The following is a 13,621-nucleotide window of genomic DNA, read 5'->3' on the forward strand; positions in this document are numbered from 1 at the left end:
GAACCAAGAGGCTGATAAATTGGATTATTGATCCAAATGCCTCTTTAGTTCTGTAGCAAGGCAGACATTGCCCCATTTTGATAAGTTTTCTTTCTGGCTACTCCTAACAGGTCTGGAATGATGAATTTTTATCCTGGAACTCCAGCATGTTTGATGAGATTAGAGAGATCTCCCTACCTCTAAGTGCCATCTGGGCCCCCGATATCATCATCAATGAGTTGTAAGTGTGCCGGTGTGTATTGCTGTGGGGTTTAGACTGCTTGGTATAGTCGGGCTAGTTGCTGCTTACTTTCAGTCAGTGTTGCTCATTTTTGCTTCTCAAGTTTAAGGGGAGCATATTGTTGAGAGTATTCAGGTTGGAAGTGCCATGTGTTGACATTATTTAAGATACAGATCTGGTTACTAATGTTGAGGTTACTCATTATGTCTGTGTTGTTATAGCAGCAAATGAGTTAACTTACGAAGCTGTCACTGAAAAGCTCATCTTCGCCAGGGTGAATCATCTCATGGAAAATGCGATTCTGTTTTTGCAGGGCTAGGCTGGTCCTGGACCTCATGGTCACTACTATCTCCTAATCAGCCTATGTTTTGAAATGACCAAGATCCTCTCTGTGACAACAAGTTCTCTTGTGTTTCATATAGTGTGGACGTTGAAAGATCCCCTGACCTTCCCTATGTTTATGTGAACTCATCTGGGACCATTGAGAACTATAAGCCCATCCAGGTGGTCTCCGCATGCAGTTTAGAGACATATGCTTTTCCATTTGATGTCCAGAATTGCAGCCTAACCTTCAAGAGCATTCTGCATACAGGTAAACCATGAGAGATACCCATCAATGCTAGGTTGGTGCACGTAGGTGAAATGATATTGTACTATCCTTCAGGTCTATTTTATTCTTGCAGATAATTGGCTATTTAAAAATTGGAAACTCCTCTTGCGGTTTTTTGGCTCCTGCTGTAATCCAGACCAAGTATGATGCTGTAGCCCCCCGCCGTTGTTTTGGAAACACAGTGTTAGGCCTCTACTGCCATGGATAATAATATAGAAATCGCAGGCAAGCTTCATCATTCTACAGAGAGTGTATTCCAAGCCATAAATTCACAGTTGTTGTTTTTTTATGACCAGAAAGATTTTGTTCCACATCCCTACCCCCTAATTCAAATAAGGCCAAGGAGACTGTGCCTATGGGGGCAGGAGAACGAGGAAGAATTCGAATTGGGAGCTGGAAAAGTGGGTGGATGTTGGCATCTCTTTCTCTCTGGGAAAGTCAATTGTTTGTGTTGTTTGCAGTGGAAGACGTAGATCTGGCCTTTCTGAGGAGCCCAGAAGACATTAAGCATGACAAAAAGGCGTTTTTGAATGACAGTGAGTGGGAACTTCTATCTGTGTCCTCCACATACAGCATCCTGCAGAGCAGCGCTGGAGGATTTGCACAGATTCAGTTTAATGTAGGTTGTTTACTACCTGTCCCTGTTGCCCGCTTCTCCACAGCCTTTGGCCTTCTCTCTTGGGCCAAGGAATTTCTGCTCTATTGCATGTTCTCATTCATTATCACCCAAGAACAGGGACTTCAGTGGGCTCTGAGCATCCACCTGCATTGCAGCATTTCACAGAGCAGAGGTTCAGTGGGAGAAGCTGGGCCCCTCCAGAAGATAACAGACACCAGAGGCCTGGTATTCAGACACCAGAGGCCTGAAGCATGCCCTACAGCAGGAATCCTCCAATCTTTCCACACATACTCACATTATGTCTTCTAATTGCTACTCAGAAAAAACACAGACAAACCCACACACAACAACAACAAATTGTGAAGACTTTCTCATCAACATTATTGTCCTATTTTTTTTAGAGTAAATTATCAACTAATTCCAGATGCAGATGCATAATATGATAATATTATTAACTTGAATATCCTAAGGGATTAGCCAATAAGACCCACAGAGACCACTGGTAGCTTCTGGATCAGAGGGAACAATTAACTCCCTCAAAATTATGATGGGAACCCACACTCCTCTGATGCACCCTTGGAAATGCCCTTGGCTGCATTGTTCATAGGAAAATTTGTCTGGCATGAAACTGGGGGATGGTGGGGTACAGGACAGTGAAGCCTGCGGATTTGTACTCCAGAGGCAGCCATTCTGCCTTCTTTGGCCCCCTGGGAAACTGTTTTGACATGTGGTCTGCAGCAATTCCACACAACTGGTAAACTACATCGTTAGTATTCAGCAGTGCATTCTTCTTTTCTGCAAAAAGTCAGCTAGTGGTGGTGGTACTGAGGGAATGGTGGTCCTTCATGCCAAGTAATGGATTCAGTTGAAAAATAGAAACCACAGGCTGGTCGGGACTGCACACAAGAAGAATTATCCTAAAAACATACCTTTGGAATAAGAAGGAAAATTTAGACTAGACTAAGGTGCTCTCGTACAATGGATATGCTAAGGCATGGTGATGAAATAAACTATCGCCGAGTGCGGTGGCTCATGCCTGTAATCCCAGAACTTTGGGAGGCCAAGGCGGGCAGATCATTTGAGGTCAGGAGTTCAAGACTAGTCTGGCTAACATGGCAAAACCCCATCTTTACTAAAAATACAAAAACTTGCTGGATGTAGTGGTGTGCGCCTGTAATCCCAGCTACTCAGGAGGCTGAGGCATGAGAATCGCTTGAACTCGGGAGGTGGAGGTTGCAGTGAGCCAAGATTGTACCACTGTACTCCAGCCTGGGTGACAGAGGGAGACTCTGTCAAAAGAAAAGAAAGGAAGGAAGGAAGGAAGGGGAAAGAAGTAAGAGAGAAAGAAAGAAAGAATGAAAGAAAGAAAGAAAGAAAGAGAAAGGAAGGAAGGAAGGAAAGAAAGAAAGAAAGAAAGAAAGAAAGAAAGAAGGAAAGAAAAGAAAGAAAGAAAGAAACTATTATTGAGGTTACAGGTATCCCTCAATTGGTTAAAGATGTATACAGCTTTTCAGCAAAGCTCTTAAATCTGAGCCTCTTAGACACAGTTGTGGTTTGAACCTGACTGATGTGTAATGCTGGCTAGTAGCTAATCACAACTCATACCCTCCTGATGGTGGGCTTTGGGCTCTTGCCTAGAATTCTGCCTGGTTTTAAGCAAAACTTGCATTGTGTCCTGTTTGTCCACTTTTCTTGTGAGGAAAAGGGAAGGAAAGCAAGCAAGCTTTTTTCTTTTTTCTTTTTTTAAATTTCAATGAGTTTCCTGGCTAGGAGTAAACACCTCATTAATTTTAAAGATATCAGCCTGCAAACATTATTAATGCAGCCCGAATAATGGAGAGCATTAAACGGAAATGTGAAGGAGTAGCACATGCAAGGTGGAACATAGTCACCTATCAAGCGCTCCTGAGAACACTGCACACACCATTACCTACACTGCACGGAGGAGACAAACACAGGAAAGAGATGGGGCAGGTAAACAAGGGCATGTGCTTGCATGCACAGGCACACATGTGCACACACACACACACACACACACACTCTCTCTCTCTCCATAGAGCAGCTATTATTTGTAGTTACGTGTCACCCTCCTTCACCCTAAATGTTAATTCATCAACAGCAGCTGAAGGTTTTCTATATACTATCTCCATTCTAATTATGATGAACAGAGACAGTGAGAAGATTGTCTAATGGAGGGGAGGCTTCCCTGGATCTCAGAGCCATGGTCCAGTTCCTCTGCTCTCCTCACTGCCATGCTTCCCCCCTGGGTATGTGTTGAAGTGGAAGTGTGCTGGAGGCAGGTGCTATTTGATTTCATGCTCTTGGAACTTTTCCATGGGTTCTTTTGCCCCGGGGGTGGACGTGGGTTATCTAGCAGGGCTGGCTTCTGCCTTGGTCCTCAGGAGCAGAGTAGGGAGAGAATCCTGAGTAGAGTCACAGATCATATTTGGTGGGACAGGAAGCCAGACTCAGGAGCAATTCTGCAGCTTTAGAAAGCCTAAAAGTGGATTCAGTGACGATCACAGTTTTCTGCCTCCCAACCTCGCTCAGCCTCCATGCATTTCTGCTCTATGCACGGAGCCTAGGCTCATTCTCTTACTCCATACCAGACATCTCACTCTGAATTTAGCAACCAAGGCACCTGGGTTTCCTTCAACAGCCCTTAGCCAGTGATGTGAAATTCAGAGCCTGATTCTATTATGCCAACACTGGGCCTGCCAGGGTCCTGACAGCAAAGGACCATCTCCTCTTAATCTACTCACCGGCTGTGTCTCAGTCCAGGCTGCCCAGCGGGAGGTTGGGGACAGATAGGGAAGGCAGGAGAAGCAATAATGTATTCTAAATTCATCCTTGCCCTTGGCTTGAGGTACACTGCTGCCATTTATACTAAATCAAGTGCTCCGGATGCCCCATGAGTTTCAGCTAATGTGCAATCATAGCTGCCGACTCTGGGACACAAATTGTTTATCAGAGGACACCACGGATGCTTTGGAGTCAGGCTACGTTCCACAGGGGGCCCAGAGCACAGGCACTTCTCCCTACAAAGATGTCTGTGTACAGCCTGGGACCCGGCCCAGCAGCCATGGGAGGGGAGGTTTCCTCCAATATATTATTGGAGGTGCTGGTTCCCAGAAACAGCAGGGTGAGCATTTGATTTTGCAAGGCAGTGGTTTGTTTTTTTTTTTCTTTAAAGAATGAGGGTAGAAGTGGGAGGAGGTAGGAATACAATTTAGGAACTCGTGTTGGATGGAAAAGGGTGGACAGCTGTGGAAACTAAACCGAGCCCAACCACAGATATCCTCATACCAAGTAAAGTGTTTATTTGGGCAGGAATTGGGGTGCACACAGGGTGTCCTAGAAAATGCAAAGGGGGCATTTGGGAAAGAAAGTTGCTTCATTTATCCTCTTTTTCTGTTACAATTTTTTTTCTAGATTAGGTAGAGTAACTTTGTTGAGATACTTATTGAATGCAGCTTATAAACTTGATAGAAGATCAAGATCCCTCTAAGTGCCAGCAGATCATATGAGAGAGAGAGAGAGAGAGAGAGAGAGAGAATTTAGAGCCCTAAATATCCTTTCTGGGTCACTCAAGTGATGTGGGAATCACGGACTGACTTTTTTCTAATCCAGCGCAACCCATAGTCTAGATCCAAGAAACTCTGACTCCGGTGCTTAAATGGCAGCAACTTTCCTGTTCTTTCTGAGTTGGGAATGCTGGGAGGGGCTTTGGAGAGGAGGAAAATGGGCTCTTCTGTATGAAGCGGAGTCTAGGCATCAAAATTCCAACTGTGTCATAAAGACGGTCATGCGAAACTGAGTACTGGTGGGGTCTACCATCAAGGAGGCAATTACAGGCTAACCTTGGGGCCTATTCCATCTCCAAGGAGCTCTCCACACACACATTCGGAATTAGATTGATCTCTTTCATTAACATCAATAGGCTCCAAATACCTTTGTGTACTTATTATTACCTGGCTTTAATGGATAATGAAATTGTGGCATAATATTGCTAACACCTGAAGGGTGTCTAATGGGGAACATGGACTGAAACTAAAGTGCTTTTTCTTCCCTTTCTGTGGGAATTTAAAGGCACCAGCTCCTTTAGTCCATTAGAAATGATGAGCTGTAGGTAGGGGCAGTTTTGCGGAGAGCAGTGTCACACTGAGCAGGTGACATGCCTTCTACTCAGCAGAAGCAGGAGTCACTGCTTCTTGCGTGATCCGCAGAGAGGTCGCCCTCAGAAAGACTGACCTCAAGAGGATAGCCTCCATTCGGGCTAACTCCACACTTCCATTATATTGGAACTAAAAGTAGCGTTACTACCAGAGTCCAATACAATTCAATGAACATCTTTCGAGTTCTTACCATGTGCCAGGCTCCATGGTGAACACTTAGGACATAAAGATGAATAAATGAAGGTTCCTGACATCTATCACAGATCCCAAAATCTGCCCAGGGAGACATAATAGCAATAACCACAAAGCTGAGCACTTACTCTATGCCAAGCATCATTTTAAAGTTTGTACCTATAATCCTCACATTCCGAGGAGATGGGTGATCCAAGTATCTGCATTTTTACAAATAAATGAATCGAGGTGCAGAGAAGTTAAGTAACTTACAGGAGGCTGCAAGGTGACTGGTGGAGGCTGGACTTGAACCCAGGCAACTTGACTCCAGAAACTATGTGCCTAATCCCATATCACGCTGACACACAACTAAAGGCAGTGCAGTATATTCTGGTCCATTCTTTGCCATTTGCCCACTGTGCATTACTTGGCAGGTCATGTGTATTAGTGTCACAAGGCTGCCATAACAAAGTAGCCCAAACTGGGTGGCTCAAAACAACAGAAATTCATTTTCTTGCAGTTCTGTAGGCTATAAATCTGAAATCAAGACTTGGGCAGGGTTGGTTCCTTCTGGGCATTCTGAGGGAGAATCTGCTCCTTGCCTCTCCTCTGGCCTCTGGTTGTTGCCAGGAACCCGTGGTGTTCCTTGGCTGGTAGATGTGTTGCTCCCATCTCTGCCTCCATCTTCACATGGCCTTCTCCTTGTGTGTCTCTTCTCTTCTTATCAGAACTGCAGTCACATTGGATTAAGGGCCCACTCTACTCCAATATGACCTCATCCTACTCTAGTACATCTTCAATGATCTCATTTCCAAATAAGGTCACATTCTGAGGTTCCAGGAAAGACATGAATTCTTGGGGGTCCTCTTCAACCTAGTAGAGTCTGCAACCCAAAATTCACTTCTGCTCCATGTGCAAATACATTCAGCCCCATCCCAACATCCCCCAAAGTTTAACCCAGCATCATTCCAGTGTCAACTCTAAGTCCAAAATATCATCTAAATATAAACTCAAAAAGTCCCAAATCTCATTGTTTAAATGATCTAAAGCAGGTAATGACCTTGATTATGGTCCATTCTGGGGCAAAATTTCTCTCCTGCAACTGACTCATGAAACACTCAATCACCAGAATCTGCTTCCTGATCCTACAAGATGGGATAAGAGCAGGGAACTGTCTTATTAATAGTACTAACTTCAGTATTTAGGATAGTACCAGACAACCTGTTCATGCTCAATTAATGTTTATTGAACAAAGGAATAAAAGGCTCTGATTAGCCAGTGAGATAATAAAAACAAAAAATTTCTGAAAACTATATGATGAAATTCGAGTTTATTTAGGCTGCACTGGGTTTGCAGGGAAAATTAGTCTAGGCCTGGCACTGTGGCTCATGACTTTGGGAGGCTGAGGCAGGTGGATCACCTGAAGTCAGGAGTTCAAGACCAACCTGGCCAACATGGCAAAACCCTGTCTCTACTAAAAAGGCAAAAATTAGCTGGGTGTGGTGGCAGGTGCCTATAATTCCAGCTACGCAGGAGGCTAAGGCAGGAGAATCGCTTGAACCTGGGAGGCGGAGGTTGCAGTGAGTGGAGATTGCGTCATTGTACTCCAGTCTGGGCAACAAGAGCGAAACTGTCTAAAAAAAAAAAAATTAGTCCACAGGCAACATTGCCCCTAAATAACCACAAGAAAAAGGTGGATTCTTTCTTCTGGAAGAAAACCAAAACCCAAAACTATAGGTACTATTTTGTGTGTCTTAGAAATGCGAACATCCTTCCTAAAGGTAGGAGAATGGATGAGGTGGTTTTGGAAGGCCTATCTAGTTTTACGATTCTATAAGCCAAACAAAGACAAGAGATGTTTTTGCTTTATGTTACAGCAGAAGCTAATTGTCCACCCTTGTCCCTATGTCTTTTCCCTCTGCCTTCATTTACTGTTGACATCCAGTGAGGACTATCCTTCTGACAGGGTCAGCTAATAATATGCAGGGCTTAGTGAAAAATGAAAATGCAGGACCCCTTATTCAAACATTATTAAGAATTTCAAAATAGCACCAGTGGAGCACTAAACCAAGTGCAGGGCCCTTTCAAGAGCAGGCTCTGTGTGACTACATAGGCTCATATCCACAAAGTCTGCCTACCTCCTAACCTCTTAGCTCTTGCCACAGCTCTCCCTCAGATGATTTCTCAGGGAACATGTGGTCTGATAAACCTGCACTTTCTTGGAAATCAGGGACCTTGAGGGGCCACACCATCCATCTCCGGCTCCATCCCAGACATACATTTGCTGTTGTGTCAGCCTCTGGGTGGAGAGGTGTCATCTCAGCTTGTTTTTTTTTTACGTAGGGATGTGCTGTAGAGAGCACAGCTGCTCATCTCAGTTGTACCCAAGATGTTTGGCGAGGCAAAAGTAAACTGCTTTTTGAAAAAGGAGGAAATCAAGGCATGGAGGGGTTGACTACATCACCCAGGGGGACTTAAACTAGCCTGTGCAGACACTTGGAATCAAGGGGCTCTGGAACTCTGTCCCCTTGATTTTTTTTTTTTTTTTTTGAGACAGAGTCTCACTCTGTTGCCCAGGCTGGAGTGCAATGGCGCGATCTCGGCTCACTGCAACCTCCACCTCTTGAGTTCAAGCAATTCTCCTGCCTCAGCCTCCCAAGTAGCTGGGACTACAGCCACGTGTCACCACACCTGGCTGATTTTTGTATTTTTAGCAGAGATGGGGTTTGACTACTTTGGTCAGGCTGGTCTTGAACTCCTGACCTCAAGTGATCCACCCGCCTTGGCCTCCGAAAGTGCTAGGATTACAGGCCTGAGCCACCACACCTGGCCTGTCCCCTTGATTTTGAGTCTGGGCTCTTTCTGCTTAACCAACATGCCTTCTTGTACTTTGCTTATGTTTTTCTTCCCCTTTGTGTAGTATCTGCCAAGTCTCTAGGGAGTGTTCCCATTTCTACCCTCCAGAGTCAGCAGGGGTGGTCATCCCGTCACCCCGACCCCACAAGGCTAGATCACCAATAGCCCAGACTGGGCCACAACATAAAACCCCCATGGACTCTGTCCACTTGATTCCCTTTTTCCTGCCCCTACCTAACCACAGCCATCTCAGCCACTGCATGATGACAGGAGCTAGAGGGGTGCAGGCTGATGACAATTAATTTTGTTGTTGCTTTCCTTGTTGACTGAACTTTGGTAGAAATGTGTTTTAACCAGATTATTGCAAAGCAGTGAGTGTCGCTCTGGTTTAGGTGTTTGCAGCCAATTATGGTTTAATGTGAATGACAACAGCCAGACGACAATCCGCCAAACAACTCTGGCTTGCCAAGCTCCACAGAGTCAGGATGTGCTCCCAGACCCAATGGCTGGAGAGCCCCCACTCTTATCAGCAAGGTGATGTGATGTTTCATCTCCCCCAGCCAAGCTCTTCTCCCGGCACCTCCTGCTCCATCGCTGGCCTCTGCACTTCATCTCTGCCCTCATCTCTGGCTCATTTCTTTGTGACCTCTTCTCCAGTGGGAGATGGGGATGAAGGAGAAGAACCTGCACTCAACTCAGAGGTCTGGTCAGGTCAAGAGTTGTAGCTATCCTGTCCTGGGAAAAAGCACTGGGCTTGGAATCAGAAGATGTAGGGGCACATCCCAGCTCTGTCCCTTACTCGACTTACTCACTTAAGGGAGCTCAGCTTTCCTTTTGAAAATCTATAAAGTAGAGGCTATTACCTACCAAGTTTGCAGTGAGGATTAAATAAATCACACCATATGTGTGAAAGCGTCCGGCACACTATCTGACATGTATTGAGCAGTTCATTGTTTGGTGAATCAGAGAAATTGGAGATTTCAAATGTTATTTTTGTCCAAATCCAACAGCATAGGGCCCAGAATACTCATTTGTTTAATAAACATTTATTGAAGACCCACTATAAGATAGGTCTTATTTTTGGCCCCTTGGGGGATTATCATTACCCCAGAGATGGGATGAGATGAGATTCCAGGCCATAGTGGGGAAGCAGCCCTGCCATTCACCCGTTTCTCTTTAAGAAGGATGAGAATAGTGTATGTGCTTATTAAAGACACTTCCCATCATCATTTCAAAGAAGTGAGGTATAAAAAAATGGCAACAATAGTAGTAATTTTATGAGACCCAAATTCCAAGCTACAAGAGCAGCTCTGTGTGGCCAGCACAGTGCAGGCCAGCAGGACAGCTTCAGATGGCCTCCACTGAGACCCGCTCCTCTACCCCCTGCATCTGTGCTCCTGGAGACCAAGCTGTGTCTTGCAAAGATGGGACCGCTGGTCATGTTTGGCCAGTGGGGAGAGGGAGCGGGCAGGGGAAGCAGTGGCAGGAGATGGGAGGAGGGAGGAGGGCCGAGAGGGGGTACTTAGCTCTCCATTTCTGCCCCAGTGGAGTCAACACCAGGCAGGCTAAGAGAAAACCACAGGTCCTGTCTGGCAGCCTCTGCACAGCTTTCTCTTCAGGTCTGGTCACCACTCCAGTCCTTGGCTCCTTCAGGCCTAAGGGTGGTAACAGTTCACCCAGTCCCCCAAAAGCCCAGGGGTCTGCCCGCCATCTTGTGGTTTCCCTAAAGCCTGCTCACACCTTGCAAATAGTCTCATTTTTGAGCCCTTTTCAAACTTCCAAATTTAATTGTGCAAGTTTTCCTGCCCAGAATGATAGACACACAGGTGCTAAGGAGCTCAGAATCCAAGGAAGAAGCTAGATTAGACCAAAAAGTAATACAATAGGCCAGGCGCAGTGGCTCACACCTGTAATCCCAGCACTTTGGGAGGCCGAGGCAGGGGGATCACCTGAGGTCAGGAGTTCGAGACTAGCCTGGCCAACATGGTGAAACCCCATCTCTAGTGGAGCTTGCAGTGAGCCGTGATTGCACCACTGCACTCCAGCCTGGGCGACAGAGTGAGACTCCGTCTCAAAAAAAAAAAAAAAAAAAAAAGGAAAGAAACCTCATCTCTACTAAAAATACAAAAAATAAGCCGGGCGTGGTGACGCACACCTGTAGTCCCAGCTACTTGAGAGGGTGAGGCAGGAGAATTTCTTGAGCCTGGGAGGTGGAGGTTGAGCTGAGATCGCGCCATTGCACTCTAGCCTGGGCAACAAGAGCGAAGCTCCGTTACACACACACACAAAAGTAATACAATATATTGCATAATAAGTGGTTTCAGAAGGAAGATTTTAGTTTCAAAACAGTTTCTCACTTACCAGCTGTGTGAGTTTAAACAAGGAATTCAACCTCTTTGAAACTCAGTTTCCTTGTTTGTAAAATGAAGTTAATGATACCCAGCCCTTAAAGTTGTGAAGATTGAGTCAGTTAAGTTTATGAGCCACTGAGTTTGGTGCCTGGCACACAGCAAGTGGTAAGTAAATGCTAGCTGCTGCTTCTTATTATAACTATTAATAATATTAACATTAGCTCTGTGTAAAACTTAAAGGATTTTTTTTCTCTTTTCTAAACCAAAAAGTAACCTGAAACATACTTCTAAGATAAATTAGACAGATTTTTCACATTATGCGAAAACATTGGGACTTCGGGGAGCATTCCTGGCTATGAATTTGGCCAAATCTGAGTCTGTTGGCCTAGATCCTCTTTTCATCAGACCGCTTGTTCCTGGCCAGGTGGTGATGCGCAGGCACCCCCTGGTCTATGTCGTGAGTCTGCTGATTCCTAGCATCTTTCTCATGCTGGTGGACCTGGGGAGCTTCTACCTGCCACCCAACTGCCGAGCCAGGATTGTGTTCAAGACCAGTGTGCTGGTGGGCTACACCGTCTTCAGGGTCAACATGTCCAACCAGGTGCCACGGAGTGTAGGGAGCACCCCTCTGATTGGTAAGCAGCCTCGGGGTCACTGGACACTCATCTTACATGACCCCTGTGAAAGATCTGATGCTAGCCAGGCATGGTGGCTCACACCCGTAATGTCAGCACTTTGGGAGGCCAAGGTGGGAGGATCACTTCAGCTCAGGAGTTCAAGACCAGCCTAGGCAACATAGTGAGACTTTACTAAAAATTTTAAAAATCAACAGGGCATTCAGTGCATACTCACTACAACCTCTGCCTCCTGGGCTCAAGCGATTCTCCTGCCTCAGCCTCCCGAGTAGCTGGGATTATAGGCGCACACCACTACACCTGGCTAATTTTTTGTATTTTTAGTAGAGACAGGGTTTCACGATGTTGACCAGGCTGGTCTTGAACTCCTGACCTCAGGTGATCCGCCTACCTCGGCTTCCCAGAATGCTGGGATTACAGGCATGAGCCCACTGTGCCTGGCCTCTTTGTTTGTTTTTATCCCCAATTTCAACCAGTTACCCAAAGTGACTGAGCCATTGATTTCAGCTATTCAGGAAGCTGAGGCAGGAGGATTGCTTGAGTCTAAAAGTTTGAGTCTGCAGTGAGCTATGATCCCACCACTGCACTCCAGCCTGGGTGACAGAGCAAGAATGGAAGGGGAGGGGAGGGGAAGGGAGAGAAAGAGAGAAAAAGAAAGAGAGAAAGAAAGAAAGGAAGGAAGGAAGGAAGGAAGGGAAAAAAAACAAAAGAGCAAGCCAGATGCGGTGGCTCACACCCATAATCACAACATTTTGGGAGGCTGAGGTGGGAGGATTGCTTGAGCCCAAGAGTTCAAGACAACATAGTGAGGCCTTGTCTCTCTCTCTCTCTCTTTTTTTTTTTTTTTTGAGATGGAGTCTTGCTGTGTCTCCAGGCTGGAGTACAGTGGTGTGATCTCCACTCCCTGCAACCTCCACCTCCTGGGTTCAAGAGATTCCCCTGCCTTAGCCTCCGGAGTAGCTGGGACTACAGGCGCTCACCACCATGCCCGGCTAATTTTTTGTATTTTAGTATAGATGGGGTTTCACTGTGTTGGCCAGGATGGTCTGGATCTCCTGACCTTGTGATCCACCCGCCTCAGCCTCCCAAAGTGTTGGGATTACAGGTGTGAGCCACCACGTCTGGCCTTGAGGCCTTGTCTCTACCAAAAATAAAAAAAAATTAGCCTGGTGTGGTGGTGTGTGCCTGTAGTCCCAGCTATTCAGGAGGCTGAGGAGGGAGAATCACTTCAGCCCAATACGTTAAGGCTACAGTGAGCCATGATTGCACCAATGCACTCCAGCTTGGGCAATAGAGCAAGACCCTGTCCCTAAAGAAAACAAAAAAATCTGATGCTGCATTTCAGACTGGAGGCTAACTGCACCTCTTCTGGCTTCTCTCAGGGCACTTCTTCACCATCTGCATGGCCTTCTTGGTTCTCAGCTTAGCTAAGTCCATCGTGCTGGTCAAATTCCTCCATGATGAGCGGCGTGGTGGACAGGAGCAGCCCTTCTTGTGCCTTCGAGGAGACACCGAAGCTGACAGGCCTAGAGTGGAACCCAGGGCCCAGTGTGCTGTGGTAACAGGTGTGTGAGAAGCCTTGTGTTTCTCCCCTGTGTGGATTGATCACCTTAAAAATTCACTCCCGTTGGTGATGTACTAGGTATTGCGTTGGCCTATGTGAAAAACCTACAACAACTGCTTCTTAGCCTGGGTGTGGCATTTTATATTATCTCTCTGGAGACTGAAGGCTGCCTGCTTCTGGCTTTCTAGAAAGTCTCATTTTGTTGTTTTTTTTGTTTGTTTTGGTTTGGTTTTTTGAGACAGGGTTTTGCCATGTTGCGCAGGCTGGTCTCGAACTCCTAGGCTCAGGCGATCTTCCCTCTTTTGCCTCCCAAAGTGCTGAGATTGCAGGTGTGAGCCACTGCGCTCAGCTGAAAGTCTAATTTTGGCTTGAAGTTCAGGCCCTCAGTTACTCTTTGTTTTGACAGAGTCTCACTCTGTC

At 46.0% G+C, this 13,621-nt stretch overlaps 1 protein-coding gene across 1 annotated transcript in view; it reads left to right on the forward strand.

Annotated features, from left to right (window-relative positions):
- HTR3B (5-hydroxytryptamine receptor 3B) overlaps nt 1–13,621 on the forward strand; it is a 37,257-nt gene that overhangs the window by 21,727 nt on the left and 1,909 nt on the right. Inside the window, exons 3-7 of the mRNA XM_054441392.2 lie at nt 111–220; nt 643–812; nt 1,292–1,449; nt 11,427–11,637; nt 13,020–13,202. Coding sequence (XP_054297367.1) covers nt 111–220; nt 643–812; nt 1,292–1,449; nt 11,427–11,637; nt 13,020–13,202 — 832 coding nt within the window. The remainder of the gene's footprint in view (nt 1–110; nt 221–642; nt 813–1,291; nt 1,450–11,426; nt 11,638–13,019; nt 13,203–13,621) is intronic.

Source organism: Pongo pygmaeus, chromosome 9 (assembly GCF_028885625.2).
Source record: "Pongo pygmaeus isolate AG05252 chromosome 9, NHGRI_mPonPyg2-v2.0_pri, whole genome shotgun sequence".
In the NCBI taxonomy this organism is placed as follows: domain Eukaryota; kingdom Metazoa; phylum Chordata; class Mammalia; order Primates; family Hominidae; genus Pongo; species Pongo pygmaeus.